A 27,885-nucleotide genomic window follows, 5' to 3' on the forward strand; every position below is an offset into this window, starting at 1 on the left:
TAGGTGACTAATGACATGTAAACTAACACCCCTTACCAAATGTTGCTGAGTTTAGACATCTCAATGAATTAGCAGGAGAAAAGCCAAACATGCTGACTGACTGTCCTGTTGGTGTCCTTACAAAGACTGAAGTTACATGATACCAAGGGTAACACGAAGGAATTCCAGATTCACATTACATATTTCTGCTATTTGCATTCAGCTTTATCTTACTTGGAATTTTTTCCACAACTGGATTTTACTAGAGGCAGTTTCACTTGTTTTGTAGGTTTCTCAGATGGATTTTGGAAGGCTGACTCCCACTCATGTAATTGGAAAGGTCAAAATGTGCACGAGCCCTTAAACAGCACGGTGCTGATTTCAGCAAAAGTCCACAGCAAAAAAACCCCTGCAAGTCAGCTGAATGGAAATTCAGATTCAGCAGGAGAGCCACTGGCATTTCAGACTCATCTTGGTAACACTGAAATGATGATCCCGAAATCCTTACTTAGGCAAAGCTTCCCCCAAGTCCTAGATAGCTGACCAGTAATTGCACAGATTAACACTTGCATTCAATGACAGACCTTATTGCTAAAAGCTTATTTTACTTTAGGTTAGCAGTTCTAAAACATTCCTTCAGCTGTGAATACAGCTTCGTCTAGGAAACTGAATTAAAACTGCCATCTCAATGAAACCCATGCCATCTACAGGGCTAACATTACAACATGTTAATACACACAGGGCGAAATAACTTTCATGAGAAACAGGAGCACTTAAAAAGTTGAAAATCACCAGCAGAATACACAAAGGAAAGAAAGAGAAATAGGAACGTAATAAAAAGTTTATTTCTACTGTGGTGCTGGAAGATTCAGTTCTGGGCATTTAACAGTTAAAGCAGCAGTGGCACGCTAACTGAGCACATTAAAACAAAGAGTTGGCAGCTTCTGAAGGAAAAGGGCTTGTGCTCCACTGTTCCAACTTGTCAGTCAACTCATGCCAGCACTCTCCACGTCTGCCTCTTCTACACACCCTCATTGCATGTGTCTGTCTGGACTGATCTGCTCATCTGTGCAGGGACTCTCCTGACAAGTGAAAAATTCTGCCTGCTCTCGGCTCTGGAATTGGATCAAATCACCTCAGCTTCTTCATAGCCCCACCAGGAGGCTTTGCTTATGGTCTCAGCCTGTTTTCCTTCACTGCTTGTCTGTTTTTGATTTCTAGAATGGAGGAAGCCGAACTGCTGAAAGAAAGATTCCAGGCCATAACAGTAAGTTATAAATCACTGTATTAAAATCAAAATGCTTAGAAAGAGTATTGTGTTAATGAGCTACTGCGTGTTTACTGAGAATGATTTATCCCAGGACAGAAAGAGACTTATGACTGCTTGAAATTGTTACTTGTTAATTCTGGTGTATAGCTATTGCTTTAAGACAGCAAAGTTGCCTGTGCTGACTTCATTACAGGTTGTATTGTGAATTCAGCTCAAGGCAGTGAAAGTATGTGTGCAAATCACTGCTGGCCAGTTTAAAATCCATATCACCGTCATCCCAAGTGAATGTTTGCCTGAAGGACAGCAGGTCAAAAGGCAGCTAGAGAATTCCAGAACAAATCAATTTTTCCATTTCACAACATGAAAGATTTTCAGGTTTACACTGTGGAATTCAATGCAGTTTCTGAATTATTGATGATCTGTTGTAAATATTGCTGTCTGGAAAGTAAAAAAAGGATTAAGCAAATACCTACCTGTCAGTTTGCAAAGGAAAGGAAAAACATAAAAAAGGACTAGGTGCAGTTTGGGCTGGAAACATTGGAAAATATTCCATTTTTCCTCTAATAGGAAATCTGCTTCAAAGGATTTATTCTGTTTTAAAGGAGACACTCAGCTATTTTTTAAAGAAATATAACCTAATGCAAGAAGAATGGCTGAAGCCAAATTCTCCTCTGATTTGATCTCTCCTGAAACCTATCCAGTTACAAAAGAATTAAACTGAAACAAAAGTTGGCCCTTTGGAAGGAAAGGAAAACTGCAGGAGGATCACTGACAGACACAGGCAATCTTGAAAACAAATTATGGGAGCAAAGGTATTTCTGACACTCTTAGCATGACAGATTAGTTGTGAAACAAACACTACTGCCTGAATAATACCTTACTGGAACCAAATACATGGGAGAGGGCAGAACTGGAAATCTGCAGGGCTTGAATAGGTTAGGGTTTAATTACAACACTTGATAAGAGCCAATAGGCTTTATCTGAGACCTGACTCAAACCCACAGTTTGGAATGATTTAGAGTTTAACTGCAGTGGTGTTTGAACCAGAGGCAAACCTGGACTTTGCCTCTAGCATATGGGCTCTAAAGGTAAGAAATGTTTTGGCACTCCCAAGAATTCCAGGCCTTGTAATGTTTTGCACTTCCTGGTATCCAGCAGGAGGATTGGGGCAGCAGACTTGCTGATGAGGGCTCCTTTGAACATACTAGGGTTGGTGTCCTCCGGCTGCATCTTCGCTTCCAGACAAATAGTGGAGAAGTATTGTCTGAAGAAACTGTGACAGCTTCCAGTGTCTTGCATTACAGGAAATCACATTTGGGTTCTGGCCATGACTTCATTTATTACACTTGCTGCGTAAAGCAACTATTTCCTCTCTACTTTCATCACTTGAGAGCATTTAATTGCAACACTCAGTGTATCTGTCATTATGCACTGCAGAAATTTAGGAGCCTAAATAAGGTGAAGTTACCACCAGGTTTAAAAATATGCAGTACAGGGTGTCTAAGAAAACAACACACTGCAATTACAATCGCAAGTTACTCAGTGGCTGTGGCAAGGTTTGTCCCACACAACATACCTGGAATTTCATACCTACCAAACGTGTGTTGTAAAGGATCTAATAAAGGGTAGCAAGGGGCACCCAGAACAGCTACACTTGCACTAAAAACTTGTTGGCTTCTGTTATCTAATGCTTGGCTCCTTTACAGCATCTGGCTCTGAGAGAGCCATTAGGGGCTTTCAAATTAATTTTCATGTCTTCTCTATGTAGCAAATTAAAAAAGGAAAGCCTTATTATTGGTATTCTTATTATTTTGGTGCTCCCACAGCTCTGAAAGGAACCATTTTTCTCTGTTGTGTAGCTTCCACCTGCTGGTGGTATATGTACAATAGAACAAGTAAGAAAAAAATCATATGCATCCATTTTGTTAGAGAGGCTGTTGTGTCTTAAAATACAAAAGCTCTAGCATTTCTGTGGGCAACATTGAGGCGGAACAGTCAAAGAGGAACCTTAGGCTTAGTCCTTCTTCATCAGATCCTCTGTTCTAGAAGAAAACAAATCTGATAGAAGATGTAAACTGTGATTAAAGGTTTGAATTATGACATTTCTGCAGTCTCATGTCATCAGGCCCTAGTGTTCATAGCTTTAGATGAGAGCCGTCAGTAACAAAGCATTACCTTTGGAAAAGTGTATGAAAACAAAAATACATCAGCAAAAACATTAGCTGTCCCGTTGGCTTTGTCAGTGCATGGCATCTGCCATGGATCAAGCAGACCAATATTGGTACCATTGTGGAACACTGACAGAAACTAACGGACTTGGTACACAATATACCTAGCAAGACACTGCTCCATGCATGCATTTCCCTTCCTTTCAGACAGATCCAGCTTAGAACACTGTTGTTTGCTCAAAAGCCAGGAAGGATGCCTGCATCTTTTAACAGGAATGAAAATTAGGACCAAGGCTCAAGTCTTCCCTTGCATTGCACAGAGAGGAACTGATGAAGGTGCTCTTGTAAAAACCAAACCTTGCCCACACTAACAAGAGCATAGTAAGAAAGGATTAGAGGATTTCTGCCAGCAACCTGATTACCTAGAGCAGCAGAGCATGAAGTTTAGTAGAAGTATGGGTCCCTTACCTAGCTATCTAGGAATAAGAAACGATACCATCAGATGCGCTGTCAAAGCTTTGCTCAGCAAGACAGGATTCACAAAGCACAGCAGAACACACTGCAGGAAGTGTCCTAACAGGTTTCAGAAGTTATGCTGGCAACACAAGGTTCAAAGAGGCTCCTAATACATCTCTCTTGAATTTAGCTTCTGGCATTAGACCTGCAGCTTTAACTAGATATATAAAAGACCAACTATTTTAACCTATTTCATCTGGATAATTGTATAATGGATGTTTATTACCAACCAGTGAAATTAAAACATGCTAGAACACCAAAGGATATAAGCAGAAGCCTTGAAGAGAAAAAAATACTGGATTCAAAAGAAACATAACAAAAGAAACAGGCAAAAGCTTCATTACTGAACAGGTTCCTTATTACACGTTTAACTTCAAATCAAGTTGTTTGTGCCTTTACACTCCGATTTCTTTTGCGCAGTATTTGTGCATGCCACTTCTCATTTCAGACTGCCCAAACTCTTATTATACATCTCCACTTGTACAAAAGGAATATTTATATTGACTTTAAATGTTTTTTCATAGTATCTAACACTGGGTTAGTTAAAGGCCGTCTATACAAGGAGATCAGGAATATTTCCTAATGAGGGAAAAGTGTGAAAGTCAAAGACCAGATCCTATGTCACCAAAATCAGGACGGGTTGAGCAAACTCCAGCACAGCAGCTCTTGAATAGTCTCCAAAAAGGGACAGCGCAGAAAAATTACATATTGTAGTGATCCTAAAGCATGTATTAAAGAACATTGGCAAAACTCAGAACCACTACAGGGATGAAGGCAGCATGTATCTTAGAGCAAGTATGTATCTTGCCTCATTTGATGTATTAAAGAGGGCGACTAACTCTGAAACTGTGAAGTACAGATGGTGTTTACAGGTGGCTACTACCTATTACAGACTGCATGACAGAAGAGATCACTGACACTCATTCACTTACTAAACCCCAGCATACCATCAGCTGTGCTCGGCCAGCCTATAGTCCTGCCCTCAATCTCCACAAGGCTGGGTGGTCTCTTCTCCTTCCTATTCTTCAGCAAAGTGTCCCTATAACCTGTGGTCCCACTGCTAATTTCTGATTTCCAGTAACAGTGAAGTGATTCAGCCACGTACATTACAGCTCTTCCTGTTTCCACATCCCAGGTCCTAGGGAAACAGTGGAGGACAACTCCCAGCCTTATGCCCAGGACTTCCTTACAGGCTTTCCACACTCCTTACACACTGCTGGTTCCTTGAGTGGGCCAAAACGACAAGTCTCTTCCTATGTTTGTGAAGAACTTAACCATACTTGTTTGAAAGCAGACTCTGTGAACAGAACCCATCAGTAATCTGTTCCAACTGAAAGGAAAGGGGGATTAACCTCCAGTTAGTAAATACTTCTGCACAAGACAAGATTATTTCATTTACTTCCCTAAAACATACGAAGAAACGAGTCCAAAAGCTGCCATATCCAGTAACAGGGTTGTGTAGCATTAACGTTGACCAAGAGCCTATTAATACAGCTTGTAAAAGTCATCTTCCTTTGGCATCATTTCTTTCCCAGTGGCTGCTGAGGACACAAAGTACTAAATCAGCATTTGGCCTCATATACAGGAGCCACAGGGACACTCCACATGACAGCAGCTATCCAGAACCACAAGAGGCTCAAGTGTTGCCAGCATTCAGACTGTTGACCCATCCCCTTTTTCCTATAATCTGTAGCAAAAAGGATGAGGGTGGCACTACAATAGATCAATATTATTTGGGGTTTTGCCTTCTCAAGTTCAGCAGCCTTTGCAAAGACATACATCTTCTTTAGTTGAGAGATAACAACATATATGAAGCATACTAAGTTTCTCTGTGTTCATCTTCACCACTATTTGACTAGTGAAATAAATTTCTAAGTCTTTGTTTATCCCTATTTATTTCAGATATCAGCCACAATATCAGCCAGATATCAGAGCTGGATTCACTAATAGCCCATTTCACTTAGCAATGTATCACAGTGCAGACCGTGCAGACCATGAAGACTCTTTCCTCTCCAAAATGGCACGTGGGCTGCCTTAGGGACCCATTTCTAGCTTCATTTTGCATGTACAATTGTGCTCAAGGGGTATTTCTTCCTGTTTTCTTCCCGTACCCTTGACAAAAGTAAAGGATTTTTAATTCAGCTCACTGCTTTGCGGTCATTAACATGTTTAGATGTACTTCAGAGAAGGAGTAATAGAAACCATACCTGTGTAGGACACAAAAGCTGGTGCTGCTAAGAATTCTGCACCGAGTGCCATGTAAGCTTTAAAATAAGGCTTTATTTGCATGGATTGATTTCTCCCTGCTGAACACCACCGGGTTGTTTTTAAACAACAAGTAATTTCTCTAAACAAAGTTTTATTGTTCCCTTAATCTGTAGGACAAAAGGAAACTGCAAGAAGAAATCACACAGAAACGTCTAAAAGTGGAAGAGGAAAAAATGAAACACCAACATTTAAAGGTAAGTGCTGGATTTATGCCACTAAAGAGAGCCTCGAGTCATGCAGCATGAATAAAGGTTTGGGATTTGGGAATGCAAATCTTCATGCATTTAAGTTGTGCTTTCACTATCAAATTTTCACAGCTTTCTGGAGTCTTGCCACAACTCCATTTGACTTTAATAAGCATCACTCTTTGAAAAAAACAAACCTACACTCAGGAGCTAATGTTATTTGATCACTTTCATGGCATAAAATGAGATCATAACCAGGAATAACTCACAGCTGAAAATTAAGCCTTCCATTTCAGACTGGGTGTGTTCATTCCTTAATTCCACTGCAGCAGCCTCCCTCGGTGCAGGGTGCAGCACAGCCATGAGCTCTCATTGCACTTGTTTTCCTGGGAAATCAAAAAAGTAGAAATATAGACTCACAGAATCCACCAGGCTGGAAAAGACCTTTAAGATCATCAAGTCCAACCATTAGTAGCCTATTTTTATTTGTAATAGCCTATTCTAATTTGGCCATAGCCTTTTGTCAGCTTGTTCAACGACTCTGTGTTGGAATAATGATGTTCCTTTGCATATTATGGCCTGGTGGCAAACTCAGGATTACAAGGGCCAAATGACTAAGAAACCAAAAGATCCGCGTTTGTAGACACTTGAAATTGCAGCGATTTCTGCCCAACACCACCATTCTTTAAATGGCTAATGCAACGTGCACTACATGTCATTTAGGGAGATGAGGCAGAAATCTATGCTTCTAGAAATATGCAGGACTTGGTATTTTGCATACCCTTTTAATCATGTGAGTGGATAAACAGTTTCAAGAAAGATATGTTGAAGCCAATGCCAGGAATGCGGCACGTGTACTTGAGCAAATGTGGGAAAAGCATATTTAAAACAGACTCCTCTTCAAAATAGGGACTTAATCTTGGGTTTCATCCACCCTCTTCTTTTGAGTCAAACCAAAAAAATGAGAGGTTGTGATCAACTAGCTCACTGGGGCAGGTAAGCCAGGACGAAAGTCACTCATGCTTAGGATTTACTGGAAGGTGACCGTATTCTTACCTAAAAGAGGAGAATAACTTTTCCAAGTCCTGGAACTAATGAGCGGTAAATATGACTCTTCCTCCACCTTAGTACATGGTTACATGGAGCACTGTAATTTACGTTCCAAGTTTCCATGCCTGTAGCTTCAGAATGACTCTTTTGCCCTTCTTTTATAAAGGATAAACTGATCTATTCTAGACAACCAGCTAATCCTTACTGCTACTACAGATCAAGCCCTAGGGCAGCTTCCTTACTGATTTACTACGTGTCTTCAGCCAACACTAATAGGTACAATGGAGTTAAAAAGTTAAGAAAACAAAAAGCCAAAGCCACCTTGCACTCAGTCTGAAGAGGTTTCATGGAATTTTACAGAAGGTAAAACATCCCTGGAAAAACACTAGTGACATGCTCTTCCTTTGCAAGAGGACAGAGGATGGGATTTGTTTGCTTGTTCTATGAAAAAATCATACACTTATCATACAGAAAGGTTTTTAAATTAAAATCAGTCAGATTGTGTGAGGCAAATCAAGGATCTATAGAGGAAATGATTCACTAGGCAAAGAGGGATCAAGCACCCAAAATAGAGACTACTTTTTCCAACTGAGTACTAAGGCACCTAATAGCAAATGCAGTATTATTATATGAACATCTGCTGTTGATGCCCTAGAAGCCTCGTCCTTTAGCAAACCTATTTATGCTTCAGATTAACTCAGGTATTTCAATGGAGTCAAACAACACAAGAATCTAGTGGAGAAACTGCCTTAAACAAGATTTAGAACTCTAAAATGTTTAGGCACTTCAGTAGATTTTTTTTCTGAGGCTCATTTCCCTAGCGAGTCAGGTTGACTTCACTCATTTATACTCCTACTAGTTGTGCATGGTGAAATCTAGAGCTCCATGACCTATTTGACATTAACTCACACCTGTCCCTTAGGAAACTATTGCAGGTTAGTAAATCTCACTGTCATATGGATGTTCCTCTTCGCTGGATATCACTATCCTGTTCCTCATTTTGTCCTTTATTCCTATTTATAACCCTTACTGACAGGTTTATTAAAAGGTTGTTTGGAGGAGGGTGGGGAGGGTTTGGTCTTTTAAACTTCCTTTTCATAAATAGGAATCTCTGCTTCAGCTTCCCAAGGACTTTGCTGTCCCCAGGCTAAATTCTTACTAGAAAGAGACAGCTGGGGTATCATAATAGGTCTTATTTATCTGGTAGAACTATACTGGAGAAGGAATATTTATACCCCACGTGTGCACTTCAACCACATGAAGCAGAGGACATGCAAGCAAATACACGCAACCTGTGTTGTTAGGGGTCCATGGGAACTGCAAGCAGTAACTGGGGCTACCAGTGAGGGTACAAGGGAAGTTTCATCCTCAAATCATTCTAGATGCACTAACAACTAATTCTTCCTCTTAACTGGGATCCTTCTCACTGAGGCAACAACAGAAAGGACCAGAGTTGCTTGAAAAGCATAATCAACACTGATTTGCATGTGCCTTCCAAGAGCTTTTCTAGTTTAGTTGATTAAGTTTCTGGCTTCTGACATGCCAGAACTCCATGGCTACTATCTTCTAGGTGCTGGTTACACACCATTTTATTTCAGGAGTTAACAGCACTCAACTACATCATCTGTGAAAGCTGTGAAGATGATTTATGCCTCCCCCAACATACCATAAGGTGAACTGCCATACTATGGTAAAGCAAGACCCACAGATCCAACACACCTGTGCCTTCTAGCAAAGGAGGAATCTTGGAATGTTAGTCAAGCCTTGTTAAGGATCACAGTGGAATTGTGCCTGGAGCATGTGTAGGACGTTATTCATAGACTATGCAGAATATTGTCGCAGTACTCCTGATGTGACCATGAACTACAAAAGTGATGACTTTACATCACCCTCGTCATTCCAGGGTCTTATCACATCAGTGGAGAAGTATCCCTTTCCCTTAACATACTCAGCCCCTAATGCAAAATTAAATGCTTTCATGTAATCCAGTAGCACACGCACCACCTAGTACTGAACTTCACAGCAGAAGGAAATGCTGGGCAGCAGAAAGAACCCCACACCCCCAAAGCAGCTGCTCCTGCACTGGCTTGTGCCCATGCCTCAGCGGAGCAGCCCTGAAACTGTCTTGCTCAGAGGCTGTTTCCAAACTGCACAATGTGCCACTCTTTTAAAAGTGTCTCATTCAATTTAAAAGATCACATGGCATTGAATTGGGAGCAGCACCAAACTATTGGAGGAAAATGCAAAAATAACACTATTGTGTTTTGCCTGTATTGAAGGAGTTCGTTTTCTTGGGCCTAACCCTATACATACATGAAACTATTGGTGATTTCAATGGGTGTAATCAGTTTCTGAGGTCTACAATACAGATTTTTGGAGACAGCAATGCTAGAATAATTCCATTCAATCCAGAATTCAAAAAACCTCTCACTTTTCTAGGAGCTCTACTTATCATTAAAATCTCATTAGCTTGATTGAAAAGGGAATTAAGAACCCTATTCCCTGCAACTGAAGAAAACAGGATTTTGTGGTCAGTAAGAGTTGTGCCACCAGCCTACATTCACCTACCACATCAGATCCTATTAAAACCTGCATTTATTTCATTTAACCCTAAGACACAACTGGCAGGAAGTGCTGCTAAGTGATCCTACAGGGTCAAGGCTCAAGACATCAGTCTGGAGCAGCCCTTGTTGCCCAGAGGTTTCCTAGGATCCAGTACTGAGATAGAGAATACTATCCCACAGGGCTAAAACAACTGGAAACACTCCAGTACCGTGGACCGGCACAGAATTCCCAACATCCCTGTTTTAGCTACAGTTTCTATCACATCATGTATATCAGCCATCAAGCAAGCTGAAAATAGCCTTTAACTGCAATCGGGTCCTACATGCATCCTCCTCATCAGCTGGGCGTCAGTAATAACATCATGTAAAGTGTACAGTAAACAGAAAAGTGGAGGAAGCAACGGTTTAAGTGACTTAACACACAGGATGCAGGCAGGGATTCCAACAGACACTGAGGTTAATGCAGCCTTCTCATCAGCACTGGGCACCGCTCTGCCTCAAAGCAGCCAAAATCCAATTTAATCTTCATCTACATCCTACAATTAATCAAACTAGATAGAGGAAAAAAACAAACCCAAAAAACCACGCATGGAAGTCAGGCAGCTCAAGGAATCTAAATTACAAATGGAAAAGTCATGGCTGATGAAAAGCCTTCTACGCATCTGTTTCCTCCCCTGTTGAAATAGTTTTCCTAAGGAGCCCTGACTCCCACTTCTTCCCCAAGGCAGCAACTGGATTTCTATTCCTGAGTTAGTCTGAAGGGAGTAAAAAGAGCACAATTAAGTCTGCATGGTTTACAACCTCTAACTGCAAATAGGAACTTATCTCCATGAATATTTTCTTACACTAGGAATATTTTGAAAACCTCTGTTGACTTTCAGCTGCCACCTTTTCTATTGTAAAGCAGCTATAGGAAACAATCAGTGGATACAGTCTTATTTTTCACCATCTGAAAACACATCTGAGAGGTTCACTCACCTGAACACATGTAATACACCCAGCTATAAGCCACTACTGTCCAGAAATCACTCCACAGGCATTAAACGGGTCAGGACCTAAATAAGTAAGCCCTGGATTGCCCCTACAAGAGCAGCTCTAAACATGTAGTGCATCTGCTGAGACATGAATCACATCAGCTACCCATGCTCTGCCTTTCCATCCAGTCCCAATCTCAACACACACATCTATATAAATATGTTTCCTTATAAACTCCAGAGATACCACTGCATTACTAACTCCCTAGAGATCTCTTCCCCCTACAGCCTTACCTACTGAAATATTCACCTCTTATACCTCCTCCCAGAAGTTACACAATGCCATGACCCCAGGAATCAGGGCTATTGAAATAGAAATGTACACTTCTAACTGTAGCCTTTGCATGTGTCTCATATGTGTGATTTGATACAACTGTTTTGCTGTATTGAGGACAAGCACACCACTGAATCCACTAATAAATATTAATCTGTTACGGGTACTAACTGATTAGTTGCATCCTCTAGATATTTACTGAGTGGATTAAGTTGAGTACTTAACCAGTTTGAGTACTTAACCAGTTTGGGTTTAAGTCAATCTCAAAACACAAATGTTCCTTAGTATTTCTCTTTCAGTGGCACTCACTGCTGTCGAGTTGCCTTCTGCTAGATACAGCACAGGAATGCGGATCGCACCTATGGCATCAAGGCAAATACAGTATATGTCTGAAGAGCCTAACTTTTCAAGTACACTAACTTGTCTGTATTTTTCCCCATCAGAAAAAGGCCTTGCGAGAAAAGTGGCTCTTGGATGGCCTTAGTTCTGTCACTCCAAAAGAGCAAGAAGAAATGCAAAAGCAGAACTGGGAGGACCAACAACGAACTCATGAGCTGGAACGAGACATCTTCAGGTAGGGTTAAGACCCCTGCCCTTCTGTCTGGTTTAAATGGTCCCTTCTTAAGGGACCCTCATTTTGTAAAAAGACATCAGTAAGGCTAAATATAGGCAGCTTGATACACGAAGCAAAGCAGCTTCATTATATTTTTTAATCTGATAAAATTAGAGAATGCACAACGCAAACTCCAATACTGTGAATTTTACGCACAATGAGTATCTTGCAGAATACTCATTTCTCTAATCCCAGCTATCCCTTCCATGCTATACTCACACATCATAGATCTCCCATCTCTGGGTTTTGCTCTGAGATAGCAGTTGTTGGACCAGAATTTCAAAACAACAGTAAGCAGTTTTAGAAGTTCTTCAGTTTCAGTAGGTCCTGCAAAGCCTTTAACACCTGATTTCTACCGTAACACTACACTTCAGAACAGTACAAGCCCTGTCAGTATCCTTTTCCTGATTTTCACTTATTTTCCACGCTGTTTTGTCCTCAGTTCATTCCTGGAAGCCTGTTCTAGCAAAGGCCTTTTCCTACCTTCTATTAGAGATGCTCCTACAAATCTCATTGCCTAGTGCCTGCCTGCCATATGGGGCTAACATTAAACTGCACAGTCTCACGTACAAGTCCTTTATTTACTGTGGACATGATACTAGGTGCTTATTACTACACTTAGCCTTTCTCAAATACCACAGGGCTCCATACACAATCAGCTCCTTCCCTGGGTCCAGGCATACTGACTGGTACTACCCAGTAGCGCCTACAGAAACGGTTAAGTGCTCCTGTTTCTTTAGATTCTGGAAACTTTCATCATCACTTTTTGAGGCTTCTTCCCCTATTTCAGTTCAATAGCAACTTCCTCCATACTCTTCCTCCGCTGTCTTCCCACACACACTCTCTTGGCAAAGCTGTCACCCAGTTATCTCCCACTCACCTCCATACTCCATCTCTCCGACAGGCAGCGTCCCAGTGCTAGCTGGTCCTATAATTATGGTGACTTCTTACTTGAAAGCACCTTTTCTCAACAAACCAGCTTTCCACACACATCAGCAGAATTGACTGCAGTGGCAGGAGCTCTAAGAACACCCCAGCAGGTTGTGATAATGAAGACATGGAAGAGTGCATACCCTATGACTGTGTGATCACTAGGAAAGAGCTGTGTGGGGAAGCTGTGTGACTGGCTCAGGAGCAGTAAGGAAGTAGCTCCCCACCAGCCCACTGGAAGTTCAGCAGTTCAGCCCCCCTCCAAGCACTGGCAGCATAGACTGGACTTTCAAATTCCTATTGACTTTGAGCCTTTAAAGCTACCAAGTCAAAAACTTGGTTTGGTGTGTGGCTATGTTGGAAGAAGGATGCTTTTGTTCTGACATAACCTACATTTACACTGTTTTAAATTCCTTTGACAACACCCAAGCAATGAACAAGAAATGCTCTTATAGTGGAGATCTATCAATGTCTATGGCACTAAAAAGGAAAGCTACTGAACTCCTGACATACTGCCTGCCTTAAAAACAGCAAAATCTTTTAGCAAAAAGCATACTGCATCTCCAGTATCCAAATCTAGTCTGTCCCCTCATAACACACTTTTAGGGCTCTTTCCACCTGAGTCACTGTAATTGAGCTCTCACAGCAATGCTGGCAGCAGGTCCCTCCTGCCCTATCCCTGGGAAGACCTAGAACTCAGGATTAAGAATCAAAACTTCTCCTACAATACTAGTTCAGAGACTTCAGCAAATAGGGTTGATTGTTTCATTCCCACGTCTCCCAGGATCCTGGGTTTGTAACTACAGCTGTAGAGTCTTTTGATACTGTTTTTGTAATGACTGTCCCGAATTTGTTGTCAGATCAGTGGCCTTCATTTCTGTTTCCTCAGAGACCAAAACTGAACACATGCAGTGAGCTTTACTCCTCTGAATCTATCCATATCAACTTTTCCTTTCAGCATTACTAGAATTTATTTCTATTTCAAATAATCGAACAGTAATCCAGCTGAAGCTTCAGACCTGAAGAACTCTGATTCATGGATGTAAATCAGCATCACAAAGAATATTCCTTCTGCTTTAACTCTAGATGGGATCCAAGAGCTGACAAAGGATTACAAATTTTAAAGTTTATCTGAATTAGAAGTTTCCAGGTCTTTTAAAAAACACCCATAGGCATTTAAAGGAAGATTTCTAAATGTATCTTTGCTTTAAGGAGAGAGAAATTAAGGTGCCAAACCCATCATTTGTCCCCAATTGCTTTCTGAAATCACAACATGAATCCTGGAGTAACATTTCAGCCTGTCTCTAGTTTTGATAATTACAGGGAGCAGATGCAGACACATTGTGAATGAGAAGACTGCACATTTAGTACCACATCACACAACCAAGAGCATTGCACCAAACAGGGCTGAGGCTCCTCAGCTTGTACACTTGATGTATGTCTGAGTCTGTAACAGCCTCACTATAGACATGCGCCTGCAACCTTCCCACTGGAATTTTTTGCCAGAGACTTGATTAACATTCAGCGTATACAAAACCCTCCATTTTAGAATTCCTTTCCTGTGTAGGTGGGATGCAGGGATGAGAGGTCTCATCTGTTGTGTTGGTTCTGGTTTGTGGTTTGCGTTTTTGTTGGGGTTTATTTGGTTTGGGTTATTTTGTTTGAGTTCTTTCCCAGTAGTGTCCTTTTATATGCCTGCACTTAAGAGAAATGTGTTAAGTAGGAATTCTTTTCCCACATAGATTCAGTTAACTACAAGCACAAGTAATGCTTGTCTATCTAGATGGCTGATATTCAGACCATAAACCAGCCATTTAAATGCTGCTGATAATGAAATTAAATAAGTTTACTTGCAACGTAAGCACTGCAGTGGAAAGAAGTGCAGTAAATGTTTGTAGTTTCGGGACTTTCTCCTCTTATAAAAAAACATTATACTTTTTCCAGGAATATAAGGCAATTTGTTTTACTACACTTGTTTAATGAAACCTGTAAATGGTTCCTCTTCTTATATATTTATTTATTTATTTTTATATGTATGTATACGCACTGCTTTTTCATGGCAATTTGTTCTTTTTTCATGGCAAAATAAGTATTTTCATGGCAAAATATGTGTTTTCACAGCATTTGTTGTTAACATTAGTGTTACCAACTAACTTTTCTTGCCTATGAACTTCTCCTGGGAAGCTCCACCAAATTGTTTCTTCCTTAAAATGATTCCTACTTCTTGATGTACATCTGAAACACTTCAGATTTCTTTGTAGTGAAATGCATCAAATTGCATCAGGATAAGATGAATAGATGAACTGACAAAGAAAATACAACACAAAATGACACTGCCTTCACTCTTACAACAACTTCTCAGGTCTAATGCATTCTAGAAATGAAAGTCAGTACAGAAATGTTCCTACTTACATTTCTGAGCCACCCTGAACTAAAAGGACTTAATTTACAACTGCTGAAGTTCTTAGAGGTTTGTAAGGCCTTGATACCAAAAGACATTTTCATTACTGAGATACTCTCATAGCCACACAATCTACACACCTTAATGTCTTTAGCAGCTTTTATCTTCAAGATACAGAAAGGACTCAGACAAGGACACCTGATTTTACAGGTGGAGAATGGAGGCAGAAGAACATACTTGAAGTCAAGTAGGACCTTCATTCTGAACTAGGAATTTAAGCAGATTTATTCACATAGAGCATCTTTTGTTATAAATTATATTTCTTACCACTCCTCTTCAATAGCTGTCTAACAAAGGCCTCTAGAAAAACGTCCATACTGCCTTCCAAATATCATCACATTCTGTTTATACATACCCAGCCCAGTTTCAAACCTGCCAGCAGCAATACAGAAACCCAGTAATAGAGAGCTCAGTATGAACAAAGTCCACTGAAAAGCACAAAAAATTCACCATACAGTACTCTTGCATAGTGCTTCTGCCAATCTATACATATCACCCAAGCTAACAAAAGCTTGTTTGACTACATAGATGTGAAGTCATACCTTTAACCTGCCCTGTAAATCAAAGATTTAAACCGATAAGTAGACATTTAACAGATCAAGTAGACATTTGTCATGCAGCCGCAGTAAGTTATATTACTGAGAAGCTCAGTAGAATTCTTTCTTCTGGGCATCTATTAAACTTCACTTGATTCAGACAAATTCTGTCCACTCTGCTGATTATTCTGGGTGGCTTTTACCTTTAGTTGAAACATCTGAATCCCTTTAAAGACTTTCTGAATACCCTTAGACCAGTCTTTGTTTCTTTCTGCTGAGAGGACAATTACAATTGCAGGCCGATTATTTACAGTAGCGGCATGGATGGGCTTTTCCACCATCTTCTAAATGGGACCTCTGTTTTGAAATATTCTTTACTGGGATGTCAAAAAGAGCTTATCAGTTTGGATTTGAGCATTTTTTGATAAAAAAAAAGAGAGTTCCATTCTTTGTATCAACAACAAACCAGTGAAAAACAAGTGCCTTGAACCACCTTGCAGACAAATAGCTGAATGTTCTGGTTATAGACCAAAAATAGCATTTACGTTATCTGTCCTATTCACCCCCTTTACATGTTAGAAGTTAGTGAGCCAAGGAAGCATATCCTTGGTTAGGGTACAAGCTGAATGAAGAATAAGGAGCCCCATTTTCTCATTTAATCTTCAGCTAATAGCACTCATTCTTGATGGAATTAGTTGCTAAACAACATACTTTAAAATGTACAAACAACATCATGGTAACTAAGAGAGGTGTCCCTGCCCATGGCAGAGGGTTGGAACTGGATGATCTTAAGGTCCTTCCCAACCCAAACCATTCTATGATTCTGATGGGTGTTTTCTAATGTGATAAATGAAGATAGGCTAGGGCTCGATAGACTCAAGACCTGCTAAAGCATGTGACTCACCTCAAAACATAGGAGGACTTGCTAAACTGCCTTTTCCTTTCAGTCTGGTATCCTCCTATCTGCTTTTCATCCTTAAGCTGTTTATTTTTCTTCTGGGGTGGCAGTGGTGCCAACCCCAGCAGATTGTTAGTGGCTAGCAGGAGTAAGGCATACTCTGCAGAATGTCTCCATTCAGCTGCTGCTTTGGAGAGAAACCTCCAGTTTAGTATCTCAGCTTCTAAAGTTCCATCTTCCATCCACACCTCCACACTACTTATTTCCCCTCTCAAATAATGAGCGCTACTCAAGGAGAGGATAAATCTCCAAAGGGTTTAATAAAACAGCTGTATCATACTCCCATTTCTCTACAAAGCACAGCAGCACCATTGAAAGATAGTTTCTTATAATTGCTAGTGTAGCTGCTAGACCCTTTCAAATTCATATACAAACAGTGATGTAACTTCATAAAATGCCATTTATTTAGATGTTTCTAAAGACTTAAACACATCAGAAAGATCACAGCCTAACTTCTCAGCTGCACCAAGTCAGAACTCTGGGTTCAGAGTCAGTCTGAGCTCTACAGATTGCATCTTTTAAAAGGCTCCTTTCAACAAATTCCCGTGTGCACACTCCCAGCATCCTCTGAAAATTAATCCTAAAATCTATGTCTATATGCAAGTATGAATGCAAAAAGAGATACTTAAGGTGTAGATGCAATTCCCATTACAAGGGTATGGGAATTTTTCCCTAACTCCACACTGAGCAGTGAATCAGCCATGTTAATTACCATACACAGTGGGTGTTGGTATGGGTGTGAGAGCTTATATAAACTTTAATAATACTTCTCCTGATCTCCCAGGTAACCATATAGGGTTTATAACCTTTGATTTATTTGGGGTTGTCTCTTCTCTTTTCCTCTCCCCACTCCCTTTTTGGGATTTTTCCTCCTCTTCTTCCACCTGTTTAGGAGTGTTTAGAGTCCAGACTGAAATAAATCCATAGTAAAAGCAAATGAGCCTTCAGTTCATTATGCTTCTGTGAGCTTTCAATGATTAATTTTCATATTATGATAATACTGCCATCAAGCCTCATGTAAAAATACATTTCAATGTCTTAAGGTAATACTAAACTGTAAGAAATGCAGAAACATGGCACATGGTCATTGCATTACTTATATAGCCCTCCAAGAATATTTATATAGTTTTAGCACTTGTAACCAGTACCTTTGAGCAGGGTCCTAAGGGCATCCTAAGCTTCCTGCAAAGCTTAGGTCCAAAGTGTGATCAGCTTTTAAGTTTTACCTTTTTTTTTTTAGCTTTTGCTTTCATCCTGAATGCCTTTTTCCTCACATCTCAGTTCTGAAGTCTGTGATACCTTTGTGTTTCAAAAAAGAGGATATTCTCACTACAGATAACAGTCCATGTAGTATCCTATTATTATAGCTCTACAAATCTGAGTTTAAATAAGGCAAGGGTCATGGTGTTAATTCAGACTCCTTAAGCAGTCACACACAAAGAGACAAATAATGTATTTCTGTCAGCCTGCATTCAACTTGTCTGGTCAGCTTAAAGGGATGACAGGCTTTTATTCTTACCATTGACTTTGGTGCAATATTGTGGATCCTAAAACACACTAAAGAGTAAGTCAAAACATCAAACAATTGTCTCTATCAGGGTTATAGGACATCATTACTCTATTTGTAACTGGCTCAGATCGTTTAGTTGTAACTCTTCTGACTGACCTCAGTAACCAGTGATATCAGTTGCAGTTGCCTTAAGTCTACAGCCATTGGTTGCTGACGGACTCAAAACCAATGGAAGATGTATTTTACTCCAGTGTGGAAGGTTTTAAAATTTGCTTGGTTTTCCCTGTAAGTTAAAAGTTCTTCCAAAAACAATCCCAAAAACGAAAAGGTAGATAAACCAGAACTCTGGTTTAGTAGTGGACTTAGCAGTACTTGGGTAAAGGTTGGACTTGATCTTAAAGGTCTTTTCCAACCCAGTTGATTCTACGATTCTATAGTGAGACATCCAGTTCAAGTCCCAGTTCAGAGTTAAATCTGAACTTGATCCTACACATTCATGGAAAAGTAGGACCAGAAAGAATCTATGGCAGATTCATTTTTGCTTTAAAAGAATACAGTTTCACAGCATTTCCTGATGCATGCAAAGTGATAAGCCAGCAGAATCTGTCAGGGTAAGTAGAATCAGCCCCACGAAGGTGTGCATTCACAATGCATTAAATCTGCAATGTTGTTCTCTGCCTAGTATCAAATCAAAAGGAATTCTGATTTCAGATTGGAGAAGGAAATTGAGGCCCTGGAAAGAGAAGAAATGGAAGTCTCAGCTAAGGAAGAAGCAATTTTAAAGAAACTTAAGTCTGTTGAGAAAACAACAGAAGACATAATAAAGGTTAGTGCTATATTACTCCAGAAGTAGAGTTTGTTACTCATTTATCGTAATAACCAGCGAAAGTGGAACTAGCTGGTTCTGCTAGTATTCATGAGTAGTGCAAGTAGTCATGAGCTATTGTCCGAAGTGACAGGAGTTCAAATACAAGAGGAGTTGAGATGTTACACTGTTCAAGTGCCCAAATGTCTCTATTTGCTAGTTTATGGGGGTGGAAGAGCAATTGCTATCATTCCTCATCCATAGCACTGCCACTAACCAGCAGCTTTGCATCTCAGCCAGAGACAGATCTAACAGATACCAAGTGAACACAGAGATTGATCTATTCATACCCCTCCAGGTGATGTGCCTGGCTAAACTGCATTATGCTTTTTACCCCAAGTCTCTGAGAGAGTGTATAATGAAACACGACTTAGTCATTAGTCTTTGTCAAAATGTCATTCCAGTATTTGAAAACCATCTCAAATGATCTCAAATAATATAGTGATAAAACTGAACTTTATAGCTCTACAGTTGCTCATACACACAGACGCTCGCTCTAAAAGATATGCAGGGAGATAAGTACAACAGGAAAGCCAAAGTAGAACTTTGAAGTGAAGCCTTTGAAGGCAACCAGCTTGGGCCACAGCGTGAGGCTGGGTGACTGGTTTTTTTTACATCCTGCCTTCCCCTGAGTGACTTGGAATCACACTGGCAAAAGAGACCTCAAAAATATCCCCTTCTCACTTGCTATGCTCCCACGGAGCAGGTTCCACTTTTAGCCCTTCTCGTTATGAAGCTGTGCTCAGAAAAAGTTGAAACTAGCAGGTAAAGCAATGCACTGTCTAGTTAACATCTTAAAACTAACTAATCACATTTATTGTTAATATGGTTCTCTTTCCTAGTCTGTGAAGGCTGAAAAAGCAGGAGTTGAAAAAGGTATGTTTAGTCTAAAAAAATATTTCCAAAAGGTTCTTGCAGAAGTCAGTGAAAGCATTACTCATGCTTTGTGGGTCTTCTTTATTCAGAGGCAGACTACATATATGCCAGCATACCTGACCTGCCCAAGCATTTCAGGCCTTCCACACTGAGAAGTCCAGCACATGCTGCCACTGATGAGGAAGAGAAGAGGAAAGGTACTTATCAGTAACTTCAAAGGGTGCCAATATAGAATAATAAAATGGTTTGGGTTGGAAAGGACCTTAAGATCATCCAGTCCCAACCCCCTGCCACAGGCAGCGACACCTCACACTAGAGCAGGTTGCTCCAAGCCCCATCCAACCTGGCCTTGAACACTGCCAGGGATGGGGCAGCCACAGCTTCTCTGGGCACCCTGTGCCAGCGCCTCAGCACCCTCACAGGGAAGAGCTTCTACCTTAGATCTCACCTGAACTTCCCCTGTTTCAGTTTGAACCCGTTACCCCTTGTCCTGTCGCTGCAGACCCTGATGAAGAGTCCCTCTCCAACATCCTTGTAGCCCCCTTCAGACACTGGAAGCTGCTCTGAGGTCTCCACGCAGCTTCTCTTCTCCAGGCTCAACAGCCCCAGTGTTCTCAGCCCGTCTTCATATGGGAGCTGCTCCAGCCCCTCATCATCCTTGTGGCCTCCTCTGGACTTGCTCCAACAGCTCCATGTCCTTCTTACGTTGAGGAAGTCAGAGCTGCACATAGTGCTGCAAGTGGAGTCTCATGAGAGCAGAGTGGAGGGGCAGGATCACCTCCTTTTACCTGATGGTCACATAGAATATTCTTATCAATTGAATCTAATACGCTTTAAGGGAAGGATCAACATTGCAGACAGTAGTTCCTCCCCTCATACCAGATACTTTTCATTTTCTATCCACACTTACACCTGCTGGGCAGTAGTCTGGTTATTTCCCACCTCCTACAAAGCCTCCAAACCCATCTAAGCACCCAAGACTCTTCAGTCTTGTAGCACATTGAGCTCTTTCAACTGCCCCAGCACAGCACCATGGCCCACTGTTAAACCTGGCTTTCTCAGCCAAGTTATGAAAACTGGCTCCTCAGCAATACGTTTTTCCACACAGAATTGGATCCAAAAAAACAGGTTTTTTACAACTTTAAGTTTTGACAGGATGGAAGGGGAGATTCAGAATGAGGACCCAATATATTAGTTATGTTTGTGATACTTTCATGTGTTTGGTAATTCTGACATTCATTCTCTATCACTATGAGAACTCTTTATAATAGTCTGTGCAACTGCTTCATTATCAGTTTAAGCACTTCTTTCTTTCCGCAGCATTGTTTGCCATGGAAATTAAAGTTGAAAAAGACATGAAGACAGGAGAAAACACAGTGTTGTCAACAATACCTCTTCCCTCAAAGGAGTTTAAAGAGACAGGAATTAAAGTCTATGATGATGGCAGGAAGTCGGTCTATGCAGTGTCTTCAAACGGCAGCACAACACAAAATGGGGTGGACGAACTTGCTCCTGTTGAGGTAGAGGACCTGCTACGGCAGGCAACTGAAAAGAATTCCCAGTCTCCCACAGAGTACCATGAGCCTGTGTTTGCAAACAAGTTTTGCAGGCCAGTTACTCCTCAGAAAGACAAATTAGTCCCTGGACCAAAACTGGAAGACACTCATAGAAGAGAGATGAATGGATTTAGCAATCATCAGATAGAATTCTCCTCCAAAACAGAGCCCTTTATGCAGCAGCATAAAGAGAATGGGCTTGATCTTCCAAAGGTAATACAGCCAAAGTCACCCTCTCCAGTCCTTCCCCCCTCAGAGAAGAATGTGCACACTAATCCTGAGAACAGGATGATACATAATGAAGGACGAAAAGCTATGCATGAGGAATTAAAACCTTCCCCGAACACCAGAGAAAGACTTAATGAGACAAGGTTTTCAAGTCCCTGCCATCCTAATGAAACATCCCCTGCACCCCAACATGAGGAAGATGCTCGCTACAGCATTGTTCAAGCTGTGCCATGTTACGTGGATGATTCTGAACCAGTAACCATGATTTTCATGGGTTATCAGCGCATTGATGATGACGATGCAGAGGCAAACCAAAAGTTATCGCAATACGATGGGGTTATCCGCGCAGAGTTAGTTATCATTGATGATGACGATGAAGAGGATAGCAAATCTGAGAAACCAGCATATCATCCCATAGGCCACTATAGTCAGGTTTATCAGCCATCAAGCAGGAAGCCCGCAGAAGTCCCACAGATGAACCCTGTGAGCAGTCTGGGCACAAGTCTGAACAAGGTACCCCACAAAAACTCCATTTCCCTGCGAGAACAAGAGGAACGCTTAAGCTCTCCAACACACCATGCTCATCTTCATGGCCAGGGATGTGGAGATGGCACTGAAGATCCCTCATTAACAGGTAATGGGAAAGGAAAATCTTGTCACTGCTGTTCACTCATGTAGCAAACCAATACTGCTCTTCTCTGCTAGCAACTGTTTCACTTGATTTTGGACTAATATGCAATTACTAATAATTTCTTTGCTCTTGTTGATTAACAAATGCCAATGTGCAGTTTGGTACTGGTGAATTATTTCATCTTTAGTAATGCACTAGTTACCAGCTCAAAATTCGGAAACCAAACTCCCTCAGAAAAGCCTGTAACCTTCAGAGATGCAAAGTGGTTCTCTTCCAAGTGACAATTAAAAGCTCCATTAGTGCTACCCCAATTAGCACAATTAGTTTTCATTTCTATCAGGTAACTAGCAGCATTGCTTTTTAACACTGTCTCCTCACTGGAATGTTTCTCGTGCCTACCTGCATTCTAACCAATTCAGAGATATTTGCTCCTCAAATTGTTCCCAAATTGATCTTAAATCAGAAAGACTGTTTAATACTGAACTTTGCTTGGCATTTCTCTGGAATCAGCATTGCCGATCTTGCCTTGACAATGTTTATGCAAGTTTTAGCATCCTTTGTTAATCTGACTTAGGTATTTTTATAGCCTCTGAAAGACAACAAAAGAGTTTTCATTACTTCTGGTTAGTCCACATGGTCCATAGTGTCTTTTTTTTTTTTTTTTTAAACACTTTCTATATTCTATTGATATTGAAGATGTCTATTTCTTACTATAAAGTTTTATAATAAAAAGTTGACAGAATAACAGCAAGACCTTCCAGAAACACAGAAAGTTCTTCTTTAGTATTATGTTGCACTTAAACTTATACAACTGAACAGCACTTAAAATACATTTATAGAGCAGCAGATTTCAGACCATAGTCACGTTCTGCTTCAGAGAAAGAACACTGTGCTTGAATTAAAGGAAGATAAGGGGTCCTGAACCCATGTTCTCTCTCTGCTCCTCTCCAGACTGTATTCTGAATTATTTTGCATTTTGGCAGCAGAAAAGTAAGTTTGGGTCCTGCTTAAAGCACCATTGGCAGCCTAGAATTTCTTTAACTACAGGTAAAGCCGGGAGGGATGGTGGTCACTGCATTACCTAAGGGGTATCAAGCATTTCTGCATCAGTATGCACTGATTAGGAAGAGCTGTTCAGTAAGGAATACTCTCAGTTTAGAGGAGTATCAGCCTTGTGCAACCGTGCATACAACAGCCAGAAATATCCCAGCAGTGCTTCCCAGCCTTTCTGATCAATGAGGCCACTGCACTGTTCTATCACTTGAAAGGACCTTTGCTTCCCTCAAGCACCAATTCTGCCATCTGTGCACTTCCCTGTGTCCTCCAGGACCAAAGGCTGCTGCCAGCAGCTGAAAGCAGGAGTAGCTGGTACAGGCAAGATAAACCACTCCAGCAGCTGTTCCAGCCAATTATATTTTGGGAATAGTCCCCTAATTCCCCCATCACATAGGCACATAGGCATATAATGGAGAAGCAACACTCACCCATTCACATCTAACAATGTTTGCTTATTTTTATCTCCTGAAAGAAGCATCTGAAATATCTTCATTTTCCCCTGCCCCTCATAGGCACCCTCTAAACAATCTGGGTTCTCCCTCTTCTGCAGTTAATAGAAAACAAACACTGACTTTCAGGGGATGGAGATAAGTGTAAATCTAGCAAAGACATTTGAGAGTCTGTATTGGGTCTTACCCATTTCATTCCAACTATTCTACCATGGGAAAAATAGCCCATTAGGAAAAAAATGGTCCCAATTAAATTAAAAGCAAATTAAAAAGTTTGGCAACTGCCTGAAAAAGGCACCCCAACAGTTAGCACTGCTTCCAAGTGAGTGTTCTTAAGTGCCCAGGAGAATTTGGAACTAAGCCATATGCCTCTTTACCTCTCCACCTATTTTTTGTCATTCCCTGGGACATTTTGCTCTGTGGAAAAAGCCAGGAAGTGACTCAGTTTTTCCCCAGCAGTTCTTTAATCCTAATGCAACTTCTAAAAAGGAAACAAAACAAGGAAAGCCTCTTAAATCTACAACAATGTATTACACAGAATTGTTTCTTAGAGAAATAAGTTGCTTTCAAACGCAGCCACTAGTCCAGCCCAGAAGGTTCACCCTAACTGCCACCAATGAAAAGAGGGAGTTAAAACTGGGATTGGTGCCTCACCATTCATTACTAAAACAACAGCAAAAATAACTCTGTGAAATGAAAGCTTTAGGAAACAATTGCAGCATTTGAACATTAAACAGGCATTAAGAGAATGGAAAGGAACGAAGCACAGGACACACCACGGAGATGATCTCTTATGTAGCAATCTTGCTATAGAGAAGAAATGAACCTTCAGAGCAAGTTACTGAGAAGTTAGTGACGGCCGAGGACAACTACGAGGCAAAGGAATCATTCCATGTGCCAATCTATATAGAGAAATGTCAGATTAAACTAGGAGCTTTCAGCATGCCCCTAAACCGATAGAAACGTAGGACATACCTCCTTCTACATGGAAGCAATTCTCCATTCCCCATAGGCTTGTTGCAGGACCAATATCTCCAAGTACATGCCATCAGAAAAACCATACAGAGAGAAGGATGACAATGCTATAATTAGGGCACCAGTGGTTTGCATTATTAGAGCTTATATTCCTCTTTAATTTCAGTCAGTGTGCAAATGTTTTCAAGATGAAATATTCATTAAGGAAATAAAAAGTCCTTGGGGGGAAACAAAGGCTAGACATAGTGGAATGAATAAGGCAAGAAAAACTGAAGCTGAACAGGCAGTAAAACCTAGTAACAGTGTCAAACAAGCTCTCATGGGGCATGAAGGTCCAAGGCTTTTAGCAGGTCTAGATGAGCTATTTTTTCTTCTTATCACTGGAAGCTGTGTAACCTTCAAACCCACATGTTTGTGTCAAAGAATAATAGACAAAAAAGCTTTCTCATTGAGAAAGATTCATGCACACCATGTTTCCGTAAAGTATAGAGCAAGGCAAAAAGGGATTAATAGCTCTCAGTAAAGCAGACTGATTGTTCTCCCAAACCACAACCAGGACTTGAATCCTTCAGAACTCCCTAGTCTGAGAACAGTACACAGGGTCTTTGTAAGAGCTAAGCTTAACATCAGTGGCCCTACGCTATAAAGTTACACTCAGATGCTTCTATGATTTGCAACAACTTCAGCATTCAAAACATAGCTCCAGTTGGGCATTTGCTGACATACATAAATCAAGTAAACAGCTGCTTTGACGCCTCTGTCTCTCAGTACAGGGACATGTGCAGGACGAAGGGACAAGAGATGCTATTTTGGGTGACTCTTCAAACTAAGAGGTCAGAGGGCTGGAGAGGATTCGCAGATCAACTACATGGTGGAGGGAGCTCTTACATATCAAACAGCAGCCTTCTATTGCTGTTCTAAAAATAACCTTAACATTTAATCTTCTGCCCTCCACTGTCACTTTCAAACTAACCCACACTATCCCCCATTACAGACAATAGCCACACTGATGTTTATACAGATAGTAAGTCACTCCATTGGACTTAAATCATAGGAATAACACTGACTCACTACACCGGGAAGACAGGAGAGTTGTCTGTGAACATCAACTTCCAAACAGCTACAGCTCCCACTGAGGAGTTTAGATTAAACACAGAGTTTGTTTAATTATTCATGCATCCTTTGAATCAGTCAAGGACAATACCAGCTGTCTGCAATGCATTCGGGAAGGGAACAGTTAGGTAAGCTGTGCTAACCTTCAAATAGTAATACTGGAGCCATTTCTTAATATTTCTTAATATACCACTTTCTTGCAAAATTACCAGAACTAATGCTTTCTACTGATTTCTTTCTATAATACTAAACCAATGCTTATTCTGCTGGATTAATCACCGGAGGTACGTGTAATTCTTCCTTTCTCTATATGAAGATTTAGTGTCAGAAAGAGGAAGTTAGTGTGAAAATGCAATGGCTTTGTTTTCTTTTTCCAGCTCTGAGGATGAGAATGGCAAAGCTGGGGAAAAAGGTGATTTAACAGCTGTAATGACATGGAAGTAAAGTTTGCTACTCAAAACAGCATAAAGCTAAGAAGAATTTCTGCAGCACACCTTTTTTTGGATCAGAATGCTTGCTTTGCTCCTCTCTTTTATGCACCTGGGTTATTTTGCCCTCTGCATAACCCAATGGACTTGAACAGACTTTTAGATTTGACCAACTGCCACATAGACACAAATCACACCCTGGATTTCTCTGTAAGTAGTGGAGAGTTACCTAAGACCATAAACACAGTATATATCCAAGTATGAAGACATGTGCATACCTGTTCCACAGTCAGGAATATGCTGTTGCTATACACATAAAGCAGATAAACACCCATCTCCAAAGAACTTCACAGGACACTGCTTCATTTCCAAGTTTGATCTACCCAATTGTGATTGAAAATGCCATTTTGCTGGTTCTTACCATTGGTTAATAAAAAACTAAGCATGAGAGACAGGAGCAGAGAGAAATATAAAACCTGGTTTCCAAGCATGCCACCTTGGCCAAAATTTAAAGCATTCCTTTTTAAGTGACACCAAAAGAAACTAAACCAATAAAGAAGTCAGTTTAAATCTTTAGCTGCCTTCTAGAGCTCCACAGTCCAGCCACCCTTCTGTTTTACATATGACCACACAACCACCCTCAGCCCCTGCTCCCTTCAACACCATGAACAGCCTGACCTTCCAAGTACCATTTCCCTTCATAGGTTGCTTAGAAATCCCTGCTTTTCCAGGAAACTGGTTTCCAGACAGACAGTGCCTGGCCAGGCAGTGCAGGCATCCCAACAGAAACACTGGAGTTGCCAATGGCTTGTCCTGCAGCATCAAGAGAAGGTCTGTTAGAGATGCAGCCGCTGCCAGACCCTGCAGCCCAAGGCTCCCATGAATGAGCAGGTTAATTCCTTCCACATGAGGGAGGAAATGAGGGCCCTGAAAGCAGCCATAAGGTACAGTTACCCCTAGAGAAATACATGCAAGTTGTATTTTTCTAGTACATAGTTCTTGGGGGTGAGAAAAAGTGCCTCCTAGCACTGCATCCTTCTACTCAAATCAGTATGATAGATCTTAGCCTGGTTTGAATCACTGAACAGCTAAAGCTCAGGTTGTGTTATTCTACTATAGCTGACTCAAATTATGCACCAGCAAAGAAACCAAACTACCATAAGTTTTTTGTTGGCCTTCCTCTTTCAAAGCAGGAAACTAAAGCTACTACCTCATACTGAGGCAGGATGGTAGGAATCAGCTGATGTGTAGCCTCTGAGTACTTGGTGGCTCCCAGTCTGAAGTGGGTAAAAATCTTCAATCTTAGGACTTGTCAGAGATGGTTACCTGAAGAGTGGAATAGTAGATAAACCAAATAAATATAACTGTATCACATTTTCTCTGTGTCTGTCC

At 40.8% G+C, this 27,885-nt stretch overlaps 1 protein-coding gene across 1 annotated transcript; it reads left to right on the forward strand.

The window, feature by feature from the left end:
- The first annotated feature begins 936 nt into the window (after positions 1–936).
- On the forward strand, positions 937–27,867 carry PALMD (palmdelphin). The gene is made up of 8 exons (XM_065669517.1): positions 937–1,246; positions 6,315–6,395; positions 11,752–11,882; positions 19,028–19,142; positions 20,024–20,057; positions 20,147–20,254; positions 21,378–22,475; positions 26,443–27,867. Exons 1-8 carry the CDS (start codon positions 1,202–1,204, stop codon positions 26,484–26,486), a joined length of 1,656 nt encoding a protein of 551 aa, XP_065525589.1. The 5' UTR covers positions 937–1,201; the 3' UTR covers positions 26,487–27,867.
- The last annotated feature ends 18 nt before the right edge of the window (positions 27,868–27,885 follow it).

This window comes from Lathamus discolor, chromosome 3 (assembly GCF_037157495.1).
Source record: "Lathamus discolor isolate bLatDis1 chromosome 3, bLatDis1.hap1, whole genome shotgun sequence".
NCBI lineage: Eukaryota > Metazoa > Chordata > Aves > Psittaciformes > Psittacidae > Lathamus > Lathamus discolor.

What these genes read in the sequence shown, in the direction of transcription:
- PALMD (XM_065669517.1), top strand. Translation starts at nt 1,202, where the DNA reads ATGGAGGAAGCCGAACTGCTGAAAGAAAGATTCCAGGCCATAACA. An exon ending in CTGGAACGAGACATCTTCAG is followed by an intron (nt 11,883 to 19,027) that starts GTAGGGTTAAGA and finishes TTCTGATTTCAG; the next exon opens with ATTGGAGAAGGAAATTGAGG. An exon ending in CAACAGAAGACATAATAAAG is followed by an intron (nt 19,143 to 20,023) that starts GTTAGTGCTATA and finishes TCTCTTTCCTAG; the next exon opens with TCTGTGAAGGCTGAAAAAGC.